Genomic DNA, 17988 nt, shown 5'->3' on the forward strand with positions numbered 1-17988 from the left:
GCACAGTTGGGAGGGAACACACGCAATCTGCCTCTCACTGTGTGTACATGTGCATGTACGTGTGCTTTGCATACATGCGTGTGTGTGTGTGTGTGTGTGTGTGTGTGGATAACTGTGTGTCTGGATATGTGAGAGAGGGGTGACTTTGTTGGAGCGTGCCAGAGTGCTGAAAGTGACAAGGAGGCACAGTGGGAAAAGATCCTCGCTGTACTGTCTGTATGTGCAGAAACAGACCACGCTGATGGAGCCATGCCATTGGCTAGCAGACACCTACAGCAACATGTTTGGAAATCCAAAAACACATTGCCAGCTACGAGGGCCAGATTCAATTAGTGTGATAAATTGAAAAGAGCAAGTTAGACATTCCAAACAGACCCAAAACTCATATTGATGCCAAAAAAAGCAAACACACTAATGTGAAAATTTATATTCATATTGACATAATAGGTCTGTCTGAGAGGCATACATTTTATGTGAATGTTGCTGGTTACAAGAAGGTTTTACCTCTCAAAATGTCTTCTGATGACAGCTGTCGTTATATCTGCAAATGTGCTGCTTGTATAAAAGATTTGCAAGCGTTTTAGGTGACTAGAATAATGGTTTTGCCTGCCTTTTTTGCTTTAACCCTGCTCTTTTTCTTTCTGCGATAACTTTTATGAAGTGCCTTTATTGTGTGGCTTCATAGCTACATCATGTAAATCTCTCCTTATCATTTTCCAATTTTTACTCTCTGCAGCACCCATTCAAAAGGATTACCGCTCACAGCTTTCTCGAGAACCGCTCATCCAAACAACGTCTCACTTGACTCTGCTCTGACTTGAGCTGCAGTCAATGAGCCGCAGGCTGTAAGAGCTCACTGATGACAAAACTGAAAACTATTGTGAAAATTCCGTCGACGGCCCCTGATGACGAAGGCCCGTTGTGGACGTCATTGAGAACATGCTGTTGAGAAATTATGACAGCGACACCTCTCATCCAAAAAAACTTCACACTTGACACTGTTCTTCCTTGGGTTGGGGAGCAATACACCGGCCAAGGGTGAAGTTGATAGGATGAAAAGTCAGAAATAAGGAATAGACACATGCAGACAGAGAATTCTTCTCTTATTATAAATGATTTCATTGTTTAAGTGAAGGCAATTTAAGTTAATATCCTGTCGTTCTCTCACAAAAACACATCTGCTGGACTTGCACAACTGCCAAATATATATCCCGTAATAAAAACTGTGCGTTCAATTTGTAGAACTCTTGGAAAGTCATTTATACTAGAGATGGGACACATTGTAAGTAATGTTATTTGCCAGTCAAACTCTCTTGTATAATGGCTGACGGAGTTTCATAGGCTGCCAGCAGCTCCGTGGTTAAAGGCTTATTAATAAAGAACTAGAGCCACATGGAGGAACTGAAAGACATGCTCACAGAGCCTCACCACACAATACTTAGTTTGCCTTGAATTACAATAACTCCGTGAGAGAAGTCTAGTAAGTTTTCAAATGAAGAAAGATATAAGCTAAAAAAAAAAATGCATGAAATGTTATATAATATACGATGCCAATCATCATTAGGATTGAATAAAACAAGAAAATTGAAGCAGGGATGGATTATGAGCTCCTCGGAGGGAAGCACAGGGACATCATGATGAAATGAATGTGCTGAGAGAGGAGCAGGAGCGCTTGATTACCTGGCCTCACTTTGTATAAACCAACACTGACCCCTAGTGATATGAGTTAGAACCCTCCAGAAAGTCATTTAAAGAAGCGTGCATGTGCAGGCAAGGCTGAATACACTCTAAATGAGAATGCTTAGTAGTTACGTGTAAAACTGTGATTCAGTATGAGGGGTTTAGTTGTGTTTGTGTGCAATTTGGTACATTCATGTGTCTGGATGGGTGTTTGTGTGTTCATTTTCATGTGTACATTCCTCTGTCTTTGCACAGTCATTAGAACATTAAATTTAGGAAAAGACTCAGAAGTGTATATGTGTGTGTGTGTGTGTGTGTGTGTGTGTGTGTGTGTGTGTTTGTGTGTTCTAATAATGGTCCCTGGTGGACTGAGGCTTCCTTTGATGCGATGAAGACCGACAGGCGTGAAACAGGTCCAATCAGGCGCGTGGGTGCTGCCAATTAACCCTTTTCACCGTGTGAAACCAAACATAATTGCCTGGGGTGCAGGGGGCCACTGGGCCATGGCCTGCCCAGCGTAGGCTGAAATGGGCATTAGCAGTGCTGCCAGGTGACCATTACACACAATTGAACTGCTGGGTGTTTCTCCAAATCACATAGTTACAGTTGCTATGCCAGCCTAATTGGCATGGCTTTACCAAATGGCCCATATTTCTAATTTTCACACCTACATACAATTTATCTGGAATATCTTTTGCAATGTCGTACTCTTCCAGGTTTATTACACAACTGCAGTCACACCGTATTCCTTTATATTATTACGGTTTCGCTCTGAGAGTTTGAATTCGTGAATTATTAAACTCCCACATTTCTATTCAGAATGTTAAAATATTTACTGCAAGAAATAGTGGTTAATACTTAGTGTGCAATGATAATCAACTTTTATTCATGATATGCTCAAGGCTAATACCCCAATTTTTTTTAGGCAAAAATTCAGATTCCATTTCAATAATAAAAAAATGCTCTGTTATGCTTTAATGCTGTAATAATAACATTTATTAAAATAATTACTTTCATTTATTTGTCTTTCTTGCAATAAATGTATAATCATGGTTATTCACACCTACAATAATCAGTTATTAATGATCAGAGAAATCTAATTAGTTTCATAAAAAGTGGGAAAAATGCACACAGTGAACTAAGAGTTATTCCCTGTGCAACCCTAATCCATATACATGAGCTTGACAAAATATTCGGGATATCAAACACAGCACAACAAAATTAAAAATGTAAAATATAGCAATAAGAAACTTCCCTCTCAAACAAGTCAAATAAAACATGAAACGTATGATCCAAATGGAGGGAGGATGTATTGCGGGGATTTTGTGTTGTAATACTTTCTTTGTTTCTGTGTCCCCAAATAATTGTCAAACGGATGTTTCACAGTCACACGGGTTGTTGTCCGTGCTTGACGCGGCGTCCTTTGGCCGCCAGGGGTCACTAATATGCCATTTCCTCCAACATCAAACTTGCTTGACTGCCCAACAAGAAATGTTGGCAAAACACCTCCCCCTCACCGTGTAGGAAAAAAAATGGCGGACAAGCGCTAAATCCACATCAGTAACAAATACACACGTTACAAAGCAAGGTAAACACCCTCGGAAACACCGAGCAACGTCTCCTTTTATGCACGACTTCAACGCTGAGCCCACATTAACCCTAGCAACCCTCAGTATGCTTGTATGCTCCCCTTTTGCTAATGCTAATATTTATAACCAGGTCAACTAGCTAGCGAGCTACCTAGCATGCTAAGTTAGCATCCTTGGTAGTGGGCATGTCTCTTGTCTGGCCGTGTGTAGCATAGCATGCATGCTGTGTGTAATTCATGACCTACTGCGTGCATTTTGGCCTTTTCATTCAGTATTGTTGCGGCTGGTATTTACGCCGGGGGTTACCTTCAGTTTAATGCTAACTCCTGAATAACTGTTTTGCGCTGCTGGCACGTAAATCTGGCTCCCATTCAGGTGTGTGTGTGTGTGTGTGTGTGTGGTGGTGGTGGAGGGGGGTTCCTATGTTTTGGCTTTGTGTTTTGAATGGAGTTCAGCAAAATTCGCCAATGTTAGACGCTTTGCGCCCGCTCTAAATGGATGTGGAGCTTATCGTTCAGGTGCTAAGTGAGCATTTCTTTTCCATTTTCCACACTCAACAGGCGGATAGTGAACCCGCTGAGCTGTCTAATGTTCGTCCTGTCACTATCCCAGGCGGAAAAACAGGTAGCGGGTCGCTTTAATTTGAACGCCATCCCCCCTTGGCGGAAGAAAAAGGCGCACTTCTATTGAAAAGGAAACCATCCACAGGGGATAAACGCTGCTCAACGGTTATGAAGTTTTAAGGTGGGTGTTATTAAATTAGAGCGCTAAAGCTATCCACATTGATCAAAACCCATGTCCTTTGTAGTAGTTTTACTGTTTTTTTTTCTCTTTTTTGCTATCTTTGCTTACTTGGCTGTCATTATAATAGAGCTGAAGTGTTTTTTCCCCTGTTAATTAAAATGTTTGAGTTTGCTTTAGTTGCTGAATGAGGTGAGAAAATACAAACTCTTGAGCATGTATTATATAATATGTGGGAAATATTTGTGTGTATTCTATTGCTGTATTGCAAACATTAAATTAAGGGTTATCTGGAATATGGTTGTGTCTTACATCTGCCAATATTTGCAGTGTGTATCTGCTGAGTTGATGGGAAAATACTTGAAGCATTTGTTTATATCAGTTTGACCTGTTGACCTGTGTGTTTGTGTCTTGATGTCAGTGTTTTTCTGCCCAGGCTTCAAGTTACAGGGTTCATTGAGCCTCCAAACATGTTGCCCCTCTCCATCCATTCATTGTAACCTAGAAATTTTGTAGACTTTGAGTGTAGTGATGATTTACTGATCGCTAGTACAGAATATCTACCACCAAGTACTGAAGCTAATTGGATGACATTACTAACATGTTTTTCATGTTTCTGCTCCAGTCAAAAAAAAATTGCATCGACTCCACTCTATTTCTATAAATTACTTACTCTCTACACATAGTCTTTAAAACTTTGAATGTGCAGTGCTGTTGCAGTACAGTTTTTGTGGCCAAGGACTAACTGCACAGTTGTCAGGATCCCACCTGTGACCCTCATGTCAGCCTCCAGATTCAGCTGGCTAGTCATTTAGCTAGCAATAACTTTTTTGTGTGTTTTAACATATGATTGAAATACGCTGACATCACAGGTGTCCTTGCTGAACTTGCATACAGTCTGTCTGCATGGCCTCCTGCCTGAAGACAAGGAAAACACTCTCTTTTCCCTTTCAAACACAGTAAAAGCATGTTGGTGCTACCTAATCCCTTGTTCTCAAGACATCCCTGATTGGGTCCTTTTACAGTTAAATCAGTGCTTATCAAAGTGTGAAAATGAGGACTTTTCTTAAACTGTCTTTTAAAATGTCACGTTTCAACACATTTAATTACAACTTTTGTGTATTTTCCCCCTCTTCTGTATAGTGTAGGTCACTGTTGTGTCTTAAGCCTGGTCAGTATTGCTGGAGCATGAGGAAGCCTGTGCCACAGAAAGGTAGTAAAATGTAAAAGTTCACATATTAAATGTTAAAATGACAATAAATATACATGTTTGTGTCTGAGGTTGGGGTAGACATAGCAAGATACTGACTGATGAAACTGAACTGGTTTTCCTAGCTATAGAGTGGAAAGATGCCAGAAGAATCAAGCATCCTCGGAGTGGACGGCCCTCCCGGGTGCCCTCACAGTACCAAGGTAAATAACCCACAGCAGCCGGGGATGTATGAATTAAGATCTTAGCGATATCAAAGGGGGAAAATTCCCAAGGGTTTCTCTGCATTGTTTCATTAATCATCAACATGACATGTGCCACTAATGTTTTTAATAGTTTTTAAAATGAAACATTGCATGAAAGCTGACATTTAATAAACCTTTCCCAATTTAAATGGATATTTTCAATCTTTTTTTTTTCTCAACAGCTGGGCATTTCAGTTGGGAGAAATACTTGAAAGAGACAGGCGCTAATGCTGCACCTGCTTCTTGCTTCCGACAGGTGAGCAAGATTAATCACAATGTCCTTGCCTCGCTGTGTACATCAAAACATTTGGAAGGAATTCACCTTGAACTATACAAATGTCTTTCTCCACTCCACTTGTTTGGCAGTCTCGTACTAACACTTGTCTGTCAACAACTTCTAGAGCCTTACACCCCCAGTTAATGAGTTCAAGGCGGGCATGAAGCTGGAGGCACAGGACCCTCGGAACACCACGTCCACCTGCATTGCTACAGTGGTTGGACTGACAGGCTCACGGCTGCGCCTGCGCTTGGATGGCTCGGACAATAAGAACGACTTCTGGCGCCTGGTGGACTCCTCAGAGATCCAGCCGATTGGCAACTGTGAGAAGAATGGCGGCATGCTGCAACCGCCACTCGGTAAAGACACCCAAAGCTGACTTTTACAATTTTACTTACCTTACCGTTTCTCTTTTCATTTTGTCCCCTTGGTTTACAGATGATGATGATGCATCATATTAATGCTGAAATATAAGCTCCTGACAGCTTATAAATCTCTTTACTTTTGGTATTTTAATGTTCTCAACCTTCAGGAATAGAGGTAGGACATTTTAGCTGGGGTAGTTACAACAACTGTTGTTGTTATCCTCAGGTTTTCGTCTCAATGCGTCCTCCTGGCCCATGTTCCTATTGAAAACACTTAATGGAGCTGAGATGGCACCGTCTCGCATCTTTCACAAGGTACCTGTACAAGGCTCACAAGGTCAGCACTCATATATATGCTCATTTCTGAAAAGTAGTTGCTGCTCAGTATTTTTGTGGGGCAAAATATATTTATTTGCTCATTTTTCATGTATACTAGTGTTCACCGGGAGTGTTTTTCCTATCCCTCACGGACCAACTTCCATATCTGACCCCCCTTTTCCTCTCCATATTCCCCAGCAGGAGCCTCCCGCCCCAGAGCAGAACTCCTTCCAGGTGGGCATGAAACTGGAGGCAGTAGACCGAAAGAATCCTCACTTTATCTGCCCGGCTACAGTGGGTGCACTACGCGGAGTTGAGGTGCTGGTCACCTTTGATGGTTGGCGAGGAGCATTTGACTACTACTGCCGCTATGACTCACGTGACATCTTCCCAGTTGGCTGGTGCGCCCTCACCGGGGACAATCTGCAGCCACCCGGCACCAAAGGTTCGAATCGTTATTTGCTTGTTTTTGATTTTAACACTTTTAAACAAAAACAGAACATTGTAAGTGTGTGATCACTTCTCACAGGTCTGTGAATATGTGCTGTGAAGGTGTTGCTGTTAACATGATCGCTACTCATAGTGAGACCCATTTGTTTAGCAGAGTAGTGCAGGAGTCAGATTTATCTCTTTGGGCTGGATATTGACAAGAACGTCACAGTATGATACAATATATTGTAGGATCACATTATACAATGTATATTGCTGTATCAAACCATTTACTGGATATTACAAAATAGTACAGAAAGTTCACTATGTACCGCATGACCTTTTTTCATTAACCTGACAAATGCAGAAAAGCTAAATCTTTGCCACCACAATGGATAGATTTCATCAGTGTGTCTGTTTACTGTTACATTTCCATGAAATGCTTTGTAAACATTCTCTAGCTGAAAGCATCAGAGCTGACTGAGTCAGCGTGAGTTTGTTGTTATTTCATTCCTGATGTTTTATAAGACCTGGAGGTGAGCCTTTTCTGTTGAGTGTTGGATTTCTTGTATCCAAATCAGTTCAGGTTAGCTGATTCAACGTTGAATATGGCATTCCTGTAGTTTTGCTTGTTTTCCAAATGACATTAGTTTTGTTTGCGTCTATGTTGTATTCTATTCATTTACTAGTCACCCTTTTCTTAAAGCATTGCAGTCATTTTAAGGAATGGTCAGATTCAAATTAAGACATTTGAAAGAGAAGAGACAGGAAAGCAGGACCAGGGTTATCAGCCACAGTGCCATCTGTTTGCATCTGTTAGAATCCTCTGTGTGAAGGAGTGGAAACGGAAGGGGGGAAATGTTTTTGTAGCCTGCTAATGTTTTAGGAAGGCTTGGCACTTACCCAGTTGGCAGAGTTGTGGGGACCATGACGTGATTGAAACATGCCTGGATGCCCCTCCACAGGCCTCTTGTTGGCACCCTGGCAAGCGGGGTCTGAATAGACATGTTGGAGGGAATTGAGCACAGACAGGTTTCAGAGAAGAAGAGAAAAGACAGACATGGAGTTTTAAAGTTGGAGTGTTTACATTGTCAGCAGATGGTGGGAGGAGAGAGGAGAAGGGAGGAAAAAGAAAGAAGGGAGGAGCAACACTGAGGAAGAGTGGGTTTGAGCTGAAGGAAAGAGTGTATCTGAGGATAGCTGTACAGAAACCAGACATTTTTGACTTTCGTTTGGGCAAGAGAGGTGAGTTAAGATGAATCAAATTACAGAAATGCATTCAAAATGATATAATAAACATTCCTGAGAAGTTATCATCCTGTAACATGAAGCTGGAGCTGGCAGTGGTGGATTTGTGAACTCAATGAACTCAGTGCACTCAAGGGGAAGCGAAAAAAAACAAAGGTTTGCTTGTTGCATGCTTGTTGTGCCGTATTTACAAGGGCTGCCACTGATCAATGAACATGTAACCTAGATCTCCTTAAACCTTTTAAACATATGATCTAGGACTCAACCACTCTGTGAGGATCAATCAGGTGAATTGTTTTTTGTTTTTTTTTATTTTCTCAGCTTCACAACTGCTCCCTTATGAAGAGTTCCAGTAGCTCCCAGACTGAGCATTGCATTGATTGTTGTGCCCATCTGAAAGAGTGTTTAATAAGCACAGCCCCACGGGCCAAGACCTATGCTAATGAATGTGATCGTTCCTCTTGTAAACCTGTCGTGTGTTGATCCAGGATGAATAACAGTGCTTTTAAGTGTGTGTGTGTGCGTGCGTGCGTGTACATTTACGTGTACGTACTGTAGGCTCGCAGGTGCCTATGAAGTTAGCTATCTTTGCAATACTCTGGTTCTTTCTCCACTGTGGTTGCTTTTGCATGCACATGTTGAAGTTGTGCCAGCTGTGTTGGCTTATATAAAGTAAATATAAAGGCTTATATAAGCTTATTTACAGCTCCTGTGGATGTTGTTTATGTATTATACACACCCCACCCTTAATGGATTAACCATGTGTGCATTCCCTCAGTGTAATTTCTTGATCTACTTGTGTCAAATAATGCTGTAAAACTGTTTTTGATTACCTCCTGTCTCTTACCTGATAGTTTCACTCACTTTTTTCCCCTTTGCTTCATCTTTCTTTTTTGTCAGTTGGTGTGGATGACAGGTTATGCTGCTGATACACTTCATCTTCAGATCCAGATTTAACACATGATTATGTTATTCTTTGGTGATTAAATGTTAGCTTTCTGGATCATTATTGACTGAATGTTGTATGACTTTTTCAGAGGGATTTGGGATCACATCTGTGGGGTGGATAGATGCGTGCACACAGCATAGAAATACACGTAGTTGTGTACTGCAAGAATGCGTGACAGTACAGTGCTGTTATTTCCCATACTGTTGAGTAGCATTGACATCATTCTCACTGCATTGAAATTCTCAATAATCTACTTCTGTGACCTTCTGAAAATTTGGAGGAAACAAAACAGCAACAAACAAAAAAAAAATCCCCTTGAGTTCTCTGAAAGCTGCAAATTCACCAAGTGAGCAGCAGTCCATGAAATGATCTGGAGCATGCACTTCTTCATGTGACCTTGCTCTACCTATTTGCTCTTTCAGTGTGAAGCACACTACTGTCTAGGCACTGCAGTGTGGTGTCTTCAGGGATATAATGGGAGGAAAAACTATTTTACTGCTGAGAAAGATTCATTATTTTCTTTTTTGTTGTGCTGCTGCGAGAAGCACAAGCTCTGGTGTTTAATTCATTAAACAAACAGAATGAGTTTGTGGAGTGAAAGTAGTACATAACTTGTCGAGCATTTGGGAAAGTTATTTATAACAAAGTTAGTGCCTGAGCCACATATAGTCAGTGTGTAATTTTTGTGTCAAACAGATTTGTGTATGAGCAGTCAGGGACACCAATTATTTTGCTGTGTATAAGTGTTGCATGCATGTTACGTGGCAGGTGCATCTCTTTGCTTCAGATTTCTGAAACGTTGTTTTGTTGGCCCACAGCTTTTAACTTAACTCCCTACTGTTGTGCATCTATTTGTCTGTTTTTGCCTATGTAGTAGTGTTGCCTAAGAGTATTGGGGCATTGACAGACGGGAGTGTGGAGAGCCCGGCCATGCACCCTGCCCCCACGGTGGGCAGGCCTCCAGGTCAGAGAGGACGTAAACCAGGCCGTAGGAAAGCCAAGGTGACGGGGCCCTGGAGTACAAAGGTCCCAGCGTTGGGACCACAGACCATCCAACCAGGCAAAGGCCTGGAGCCCATTAAAATCCCTAAGAAACGTGGGCCCAAGCCTGGCAGTAAGGTAGGCAACTCCAAAAGGGTTGGTTCACCCTCATCCCAAATATATTCTCTTCATCTCTCACCATGCATGTCCTCAGTTAATTTTACAGGGATTACAGTGTTTGCTCCTACCTTTCTCTGCTTCCTTCATTGAATTTGCAGTTGGGCTGGGCAAAGAGAGCTGGCTGGCTGGAAGATGCCATGGCTGGTCCTGGACGGCCAGCAACGGGCCCAGGACGACCCAGGGGTAGATTACCTGCCAATTGGGCTCAGAGGATAGCTCTTCAGCAGGCTCAGACTCAGGCAGAACCTATCAAAATCCCAAAGAAAAGAGGGCCCAAGCCTGGCAGCAAGGTAGTAGTGATTACAAACACAAACGCACGCACCATTAAACCACTGAATGTCCCATGACAGCATTTAACCACACAAGGGACGCTACTGTTCTGTGTAAAAAGGACACTGGTGGGTTCTTCTTCTTTGCTGGAAGGAGTTAGATCTTTGCGGGCTCAAAGCTTCAATGCAGAAATGATTTATTCAGTTCTCAATTTTTCAACTGTCATTCAGGATATTGGAGAAAGACATTTTGGTTTGAACATAGAACACCACTGATTTAATTTCCAGAATATACAGTGTGACCTGACTGGTACGTGAACAAATTGTTTAGTAAGAAACAGACCACCAGCTGGAAATTACCCTGTTGTGTTTTCTCTCTCTGCTCTCCACAGCCTTTTCTTGTCCTTGTTGTCACATTCCTTACCAATGAGACAAGACAGCGCCAGACTCAACGTGGCATAGTGTATCTCAAGTTAGAGCCAAATTGAAAAGGGTCCTTTGTGTCGTAGTTTGTCTAATGTCTGGAGATAAAATTCAAAAACGAATACCATGACTTTACTGAAAGGTAGGCAGCTTGGATTTGAATTCTGTCGGCAGCCTGATGTAGTGAAGAGAGATTGATTGAAACGAGCCTGGAACATGCTGCCATACTTTATTCAGAGGGTTTTTCTTTCTTATGAGCTTCTTTTCTCAGAATAGCTGCTTTTTGCATGGTGACACACACACACACAAGTTCAGAACTAACTCTCACATTACAGTCCTCGTCCCTTAGGACAACTAAATCTTCTTATTAGAAAGTTGCAGCTGATTTGATGAACGTGGCGATGGCACAGAAAAAGTAACAAATTATCAAAACAAATTATTTTTACATTTAATCAAACAACTCAACTCAATATCCAAATTAAAACATGGTCATCCTCAACATGATATAGCAGACTATCTGATATAAGTACTGTATATTACACCTTGGTGCATTTACAGGAATTTATGATGCTTTGTTGGCCAAAAAATACAAAGTATGACTATATGCTTCATCAGAACTGCACTGTTTTCATAGGATAGGATAGGATAGGAATTCTTTTATTGCCATATATTTATGCAAAGCATCATAAAGGAGCTTTACTTACATGATTTACATAGCCATGTTGTGTGTTATTAAATGAAAGATGATAATGGAAGTAGTTAAGATACATATGCTACAGTATTTCCTGATATGTGTATTTGTATCCAGAGAAAACCACGCGTGGTACCTAATCCAGTCCCCACGTCTCCCACCAGCAGCACCCCAGAGCCTGACACCAGCACTGTGCCTCTGGACAACGCCACCATCCCTAACTCTGCACTACAGGCGCCCACAGGTACGTCACATGCAGAGGTCTGGACTTCCCTGCACACAGTATGTACTATTATTCAGATTACCTTTCTGTGATGCTCACTCACACACAGTCTCACTCTCTCTCTCACTCTCTCTCTTTCTTACACATACGCACACCCACACATACGCTTAATTTGCATTTGTAAATGGAATCTGGAATCTGACAGAAACAGCTCAGAGAAATAGTATAGGTAGCTTAGTTTCAGTCACATTTACGGTAAAAGTGGATGGAAAAATTACCTGTTTACTTTTGTAAATTACAGTTATAAATCATAACAGTGAATCTTATCTCATCTGTATGTTGTCTCCCCTCTAGTGTGTGTTTACCTTAACAAGTACGGCAAGGTGGGACCCCATTTGGACCAACGGCGGATCCAGCAGCTCCCGGACCATTTTGGGCCAGGTCGGGCCTCATCAGTACTTCAGCAGTGTGTCCAGGCATGTGTAGACTCGGCACACAACCAGGGTACTGTCTTCTCCTGCCTCAAGTCTGGCCAGGGGGGGGAAGTTATTTCAGGTAGGGATTATTTTAATTTTAGAACACATTATTGTATTTTTCTAAATGAACATGAAGCAGCATTCTACCAGCGTTTTTACTTGTATGCCATTTTATTTATCTTCCAGTAGAGCAGCAGAGCTGTTTTCCAAATACCAATGCGATACTACTGCACATGAATAATTCATTTAATTATTTTTATGAATAAATATGTTTCCCCTTTGCATTTGCAATAAAATGACATATTCTACACTGAGGACAATCTAATCTGCCTCTCTTTGCTTGTGCATCTTGTGCAGCTTACATCGACCAGCAGCAGCACACCCTGACCCTGCCTACAGTCAGTAGTGTCACTTACGTTCTTCGCTTCCTGGAGAAACTCTGCCACAACCTTCATTGTGATCCTCTGTTTGGCAGTCAGCCTGTGGCCAGAGGAAGCCTGCACTACGACAGTCACACATACACTACAGGTCAGTGCTGTTGTGTACAAACACACACACACTCAAAATATCTTGGTAATATTCAAAACTCTTGAATAATGTGTTTCGTGAAAGGAAATAGCCAATTTAATTTAAAGCAACTACATGTGCCTTTATCTTCCTCGGAAATAAATCTACAAGTGAAAAATGAAAGCAAATCACTGTGAACCACACAGATGTACTGCATGGTAGAAATACTTCTCTACTGATTACTGATTCAGAAGGAACTCAGTCTAAAATGACACCTGCATTTAGATCTATATGCAAAAACATTGCTAAAAGGGTTGCAAATTATGGTCGACTGCACACATTTGATAACTGCTCCACTTGTGCATCAGTGCGCTATTTAAACTTAAACAGAGAAACGGCTCTTCCTCTGGTTTCTGAGAAACTTAATGCAGGTCTTGAACACATTTTTTTTTCTCAGGCTGCTTGGAGAGCTGAGAGGTTGGGTTTTGGCATGTGCTAAGTTTTATGTGATAGAAAAACTGAACTAAAGCCAGAGACTGTGTCTGCTTTATTCATATGGTAAAGATGTTGGCTGTATGCTTGTAATGTACAGTTACATCACATACCGACAAGGAGAAAACCTGTTCATTTTTAGCTGGAAACTAGATTCCTACAGTTAATTAAATACAACATCAGTAACACAAACCTTTTCTAAAGGGGAATTCTGTTCATCTGTGTTTCATATTTAAATTTTTACAAACATTGTGTGACGTGAAAAAAATCGAACCTAAAATTTAATTCACTGACAGAAACCAACAGCATATATCATCTTGCCCAATTGCCTCTATTTGTCGAGTAGTGCTTGTTGTCTCCTGGACTAAGTTCTAGAATATCTGCTGCTCTTAGACAGGAGATTTGGAGAGAACCTAACAACAGGCCCAGGCCGAGGCACCAAGCGCTTCCTCCAGGACTCCTACAGTAGTCCCCTACCGCAGAAACTCTCCAAGATGCCCCGTCACTCTACTGATGGTATGTTTGCTTCATGATGTTCACCTCAGCCATTTTGGTTGTCATATGTTGCTCCAAATATAGGTTGTAGTGTGAATGTTCCGACAGTACCTGAGATCTGGACAAAGACTGCATGTTCCACATAAAGTACTTCATGTGTGGTAATGACCAGCTTTGATTCCTCTGTTGGTTGTACGCCTCCCCTCACAACATCTGTGCACCTTTACTCATGCCAATACCACCTTGTTCAGTACTTTATTCATGTGTATGCAGGGTGTTCTTCTTCTGTATGACGATTTTGTAAAATACTACTGGCCAGTGTGTTTCTTGGATAAGAAAGTGGTTTGGAAATCCATTTAGATAGATAAATAAATTAAACAAGCCTACCAAGAATGTATATTGTATATAATCAGTGTCTCTCAGTGCTAATGCTGTGCCACATTTACATAAGGCCTTTAATTCTAATATTCAGCTGCACTGAGTTGTCAACTAAAACCTAATATAATCATAAATAGAGGTAGTAAAGCAGAAATGTCTCTTGGCTCTGGAATGAGTGCTATTACTTTCTAGGGCAGAAGGTTAATCATTTAATCATCTTTCAATTTCCTTGGATTATAATTACATTAATGGAAAATAAGAGATTTATGTATAAAGGCCAATGTCCCATTTAAAAGCCAACCCCACCTCCCCTCAAAGTAACTGGACGCCAGAGCACAAACTCTGTTCATAGTTGTTTTGTAAAGATTACAGCCACATTTGTAATCAGGATCACCCTGTTGCATTCGTTTTTAATTTTAGTCTACATTAAAAACATCACTTCTGAATCCTCCAGATTCCAGTGAAGCAGAGATTTGTTTCACATTGCAGCTTCAGGTTAATTTGCTTTGAAACTGCTTACATCACAATTTTCACACTTTCCAGTATCTTAATCGGCCCAACAAATCAGCATAAGTCAGACTCTCTTTCCCTCTCTTCATGTGACGTATCGGGTCTGTTTGATATAGGATGCTAATGTTAGCAAATGCTCAAAGCTGGCAGACACAATAGTTTAAACTCCTGTGAAAGATGGGCCTCAATCTGTAGTTATCATCTCACAGTAAAGCTTTTGTCTCCATGTTCCTCAGGGGAGTCCATGGAGAACAGCATTTCCACATCAGAGCACTTAAAGAAAAGTCCTCTCTCCCCAAACACTAAAGCACAAACACCAGGCCTGAGGTCTCCCTCCAAGCTGCTGCATCACACCAACTCCACAGGTAGGAAGACTCACTCATTCAGACACGTGCCAGCCGTCTGTGGAGAAATCTTCTGTCACCTTCGAGAGATTGCATTTGGTTATCAGACACTTTGACTGATGAGGCTGCATAGGATTTCCCTGTCACGTTTGAGACACAAGTCCTGTTGACATGGGACTAGTGTTACCTGGTGACCTCATGTAATTTAGAAATCAGAGAGTTGAGTACCAACTATGTGGGAACACGAACAAGTTCATCTGGTATAGAGCAAGCATCACCAACTGGTGGATCCCAGTCAGGGTCTGGACCTAAACCCCGTTGTATCCAGACGGATGGCCAAGCTAAACAATAATATTCAGAGAAAGGTTAAAGGACATGGTTTGTTAAGTAGATTGCAAAAACAGAAGTCAAGATGAATAGATTGACGAATATCTTTATTCTTTTGGCAGTTAGCTCTTAACCTGTGTTTCATATGTTGTGAAACTGTGGCAACAATCAGAAGTGGCAAAGGTAAGCAGCACAGTGGGAGAGAGAGATGGGGTTACCGGGAGAGAGAGAGAGGAAGTAGGCTGTTCGTACTTAAAAAGATGCTGGGTGCTTGTGTTTCTTGAGGCTCAGGCAGTTTTCGGGAGAGCCCCAGGCCCAGTGGTCAGGACCCCAACCTTTGGACAGTAGAGGATGTCATGCAATATATCAGAGACATTGACCCAGTGCTGGCGCCGCATGCTGACCTTTTCAGAAAACATGTAAGTATACTTTCATAAAGATGATGATAACTGGGATTGTAACTTCACTAAATAGTAAATCCCTCCTGTCTTGTGTTACAGGAGATTGACGGGAAAGCCCTCCTGTTGCTACGGAGCGACATGATGATGAAATACATGGGCTTGAAGCTCGGCCCCGCCCTCAAACTCACCTTTCACATCGACAAGCTCAAACGGGCGTGAGGTCAGCTAAGCAGACAGAACCTTCAAAAGGACTTAGGCTCAGTATATAATGCACTGCAGACTGGACATATACTGACCACTACATGTAGCAACTTTCATTAAAAAAAAACGCCATATTTGGTATGACATACCCCTGTCATTACCTCATCCAATGAGGATGTTTATTTTGTGTAGCACAATCCAGCCCTGAGGCAGCATGGGAATACACAGCACCGCCCACATGTCCGTTATCTTTTTAATATTTCAGTATAACTTAAAGACTCATATGTGGCCATTTTAACTGTAAAATGCTATTTTGGCCTGCTTTTAATATGTTACATTTATTCTGTACATTTCATATTTTGTACTTCATGAATATATTGACTTGTATTTTTGCCTTTTTCAACAGTTTGTGTTGGGTGTGCTTAAAAGAGAGAAAACTCTAAACAAAGAAAGGAAATCACTACACTCATCCCAATAGTTGGGAATGCTTCTAATTAATGTCTCTGTTAGAGGCACAGTTTTGCAACTACAATAATATCAGTTCTAGGGAGAAAAATCATGCTTTATGAAAGGACAATTAACTCTGAAAATACTGCCATGAGGATTCTTTTTTCTTATTCTGGATGTTTACAATGCCTTGTCTTGTCTTTGTTATTTGTACTTTTTTAATTTTTATACTATATTATTAGAGTTCCTACATGGAGAGCCCTATCATAATGTAACACTGTTCAATAAATATATATAATTCAGCGGCATTGTTTTTATTAATTCATTTCTTTGTTTATTTTTCAAACCATGCTGCAAAGTTTTGGACATCGCTTGTGAGGCATAGCTGTGATTGACAGTTTTTTCCTCCTCTAACGAGCCTGACCTTTTTATACACTCATTATATATCACGTAAATGTTTTCCAAGATGGAGAAACTTTGATTGGAGAATTCTTGACATTTTGAGGCTGTAAAAGATATTGGGTTTGTTTTTTTTTTAATTACACTACGCTGATGATGTTGGCCAATCACTTTAGAAATGCGTGTGTGCTTGCAAGCTAATTACAACAATTTCATTCGTATAATTTAGAAGAAATTATTGAACTCTCAATTTCCCACTGACAGGATTTCCCCAGTAGAGGACAGCAGAGCTCCGTGTCAGTCCCACTCAGTGAGTCTCCTTGGTGTTTCTCCTTGGGACTCACTGACGTGCACTGCCATGGGTGGCCATATATCCATCTGGTAGACTCAGCATGATGATGGCTGTGATATTTTTATATAGCATGAAGACTACGCTTGTTCCTGAATTATCAGCTGTATCGTACAGTCATTTATGCTCCATATTTTAAAGCCTCATCTCCTTTTGATCTTTGGACCATTTATCAATGCTGTTTCTGGTAAATATTGCTGTCATTATTCCTGTCAGTACATGAGTGGGCTATTAGGCCTGTGGGCGAATGTTGCGTTGCTACTGAGGCAACTCAGACAGAAAATCTAACCACATCCTCCTTGTGAAAACAGGAAAACATATGTCGAGGTTGAAAACAGTGACCAAACCCACTGATTCTAACTGACATGGATGAGTATGAATGCACGTCTCTGTGTGTGTGAGCATATGACACATACACACAATCTGTGCTGTGTTTGTGCGCTATGCTTGGGCACATGTGACAAGCTCGCAGCTCGTGGTTGATGTCTGTGCCTGTTGATGTGTAATAGTAGCCAAAGTGTTGTGCATGAAACCAGTTCTATTTATAGAGATAACAGCTCCTTGTGCTGCATATTGTGTTTGTGAACGTTGTCATCACTTCAGCTCCTAACACTACAGTGGGATTTTTTTTATTAGGTGCCATTCTCTCTTTACTGATATGCAGAGGGGAGAGCCCTTAAGAGTGTGTATATGTGTGTGTGTATATATGTGTGTGGGTGGGTCATCTCAGAACATATAAGCACAATAGATTCTCTTTACTGTTTTGACACAGTGGTATAAAGATACCAGGGGAAATCCTGCCCCTGGTAATTGTGGAGAGCTCCTGAGTCATCCACGGCTGTCG

At 41.3% G+C, this 17988-nt stretch overlaps 1 protein-coding gene across 8 annotated transcripts; it reads left to right on the plus strand.

Moving 5' to 3' along the window:
• Positions 1 to 3178: 3178 nt before the first annotated feature.
• Positions 3179 to 16693, plus strand: LOC147253060 (polycomb protein SCMH1). 8 transcript variants are annotated; one of them, XM_086218053.1, is made up of 18 exons: positions 3179 to 3268; positions 3830 to 4013; positions 5154 to 5223; positions 5346 to 5423; positions 5648 to 5721; positions 5867 to 6101; positions 6334 to 6422; positions 6624 to 6870; positions 7953 to 8099; positions 9926 to 10170; positions 10311 to 10502; positions 11713 to 11839; positions 12173 to 12373; positions 12652 to 12822; positions 13687 to 13809; positions 14913 to 15041; positions 15633 to 15766; positions 15848 to 16693. In XM_086218053.1, the coding sequence occupies exons 3-18, from the start codon at positions 5199 to 5201 to the stop codon at positions 15965 to 15967; spliced, it is 2337 nt and encodes a 778-aa protein (XP_086074179.1). In that variant the 5' UTR covers positions 3179 to 3268; positions 3830 to 4013; positions 5154 to 5198; the 3' UTR covers positions 15968 to 16693. The 8 variants fall into 8 exon arrangements, with proteins under 8 accessions (XP_086074179.1, XP_086074183.1, XP_086074182.1 ...); XM_086218057.1 differs by having other exon boundaries at positions 6627 to 6870; XM_086218056.1 differs by having other exon boundaries at positions 5159 to 5223.
• The last annotated feature ends 1295 nt before the right edge of the window (positions 16694 to 17988 follow it).

This window comes from Aulostomus chinensis, chromosome 11, assembly GCF_037954235.1.
Source record: "Aulostomus chinensis isolate RoL2024-O1b breed Wild chromosome 11, RoL_Achi_v1.0, whole genome shotgun sequence".
Taxonomy (NCBI): domain Eukaryota; kingdom Metazoa; phylum Chordata; class Actinopteri; order Syngnathiformes; family Aulostomidae; genus Aulostomus; species Aulostomus chinensis.

What these genes read in the sequence shown, in the direction of transcription:
- LOC147253060 (XM_086218053.1), top strand. Translation starts at nt 5,199, where the DNA reads ATGAGGAAGCCTGTGCCACAGAAAG. An exon ending in GGGGGGGGAAGTTATTTCAG is followed by an intron (nt 12,374 to 12,651) that starts GTAGGGATTATT and finishes CATCTTGTGCAG; the next exon opens with CTTACATCGACCAGCAGCAG. An exon ending in GCCCCGTCACTCTACTGATG is followed by an intron (nt 13,810 to 14,912) that starts GTATGTTTGCTT and finishes CATGTTCCTCAG; the next exon opens with GGGAGTCCATGGAGAACAGC.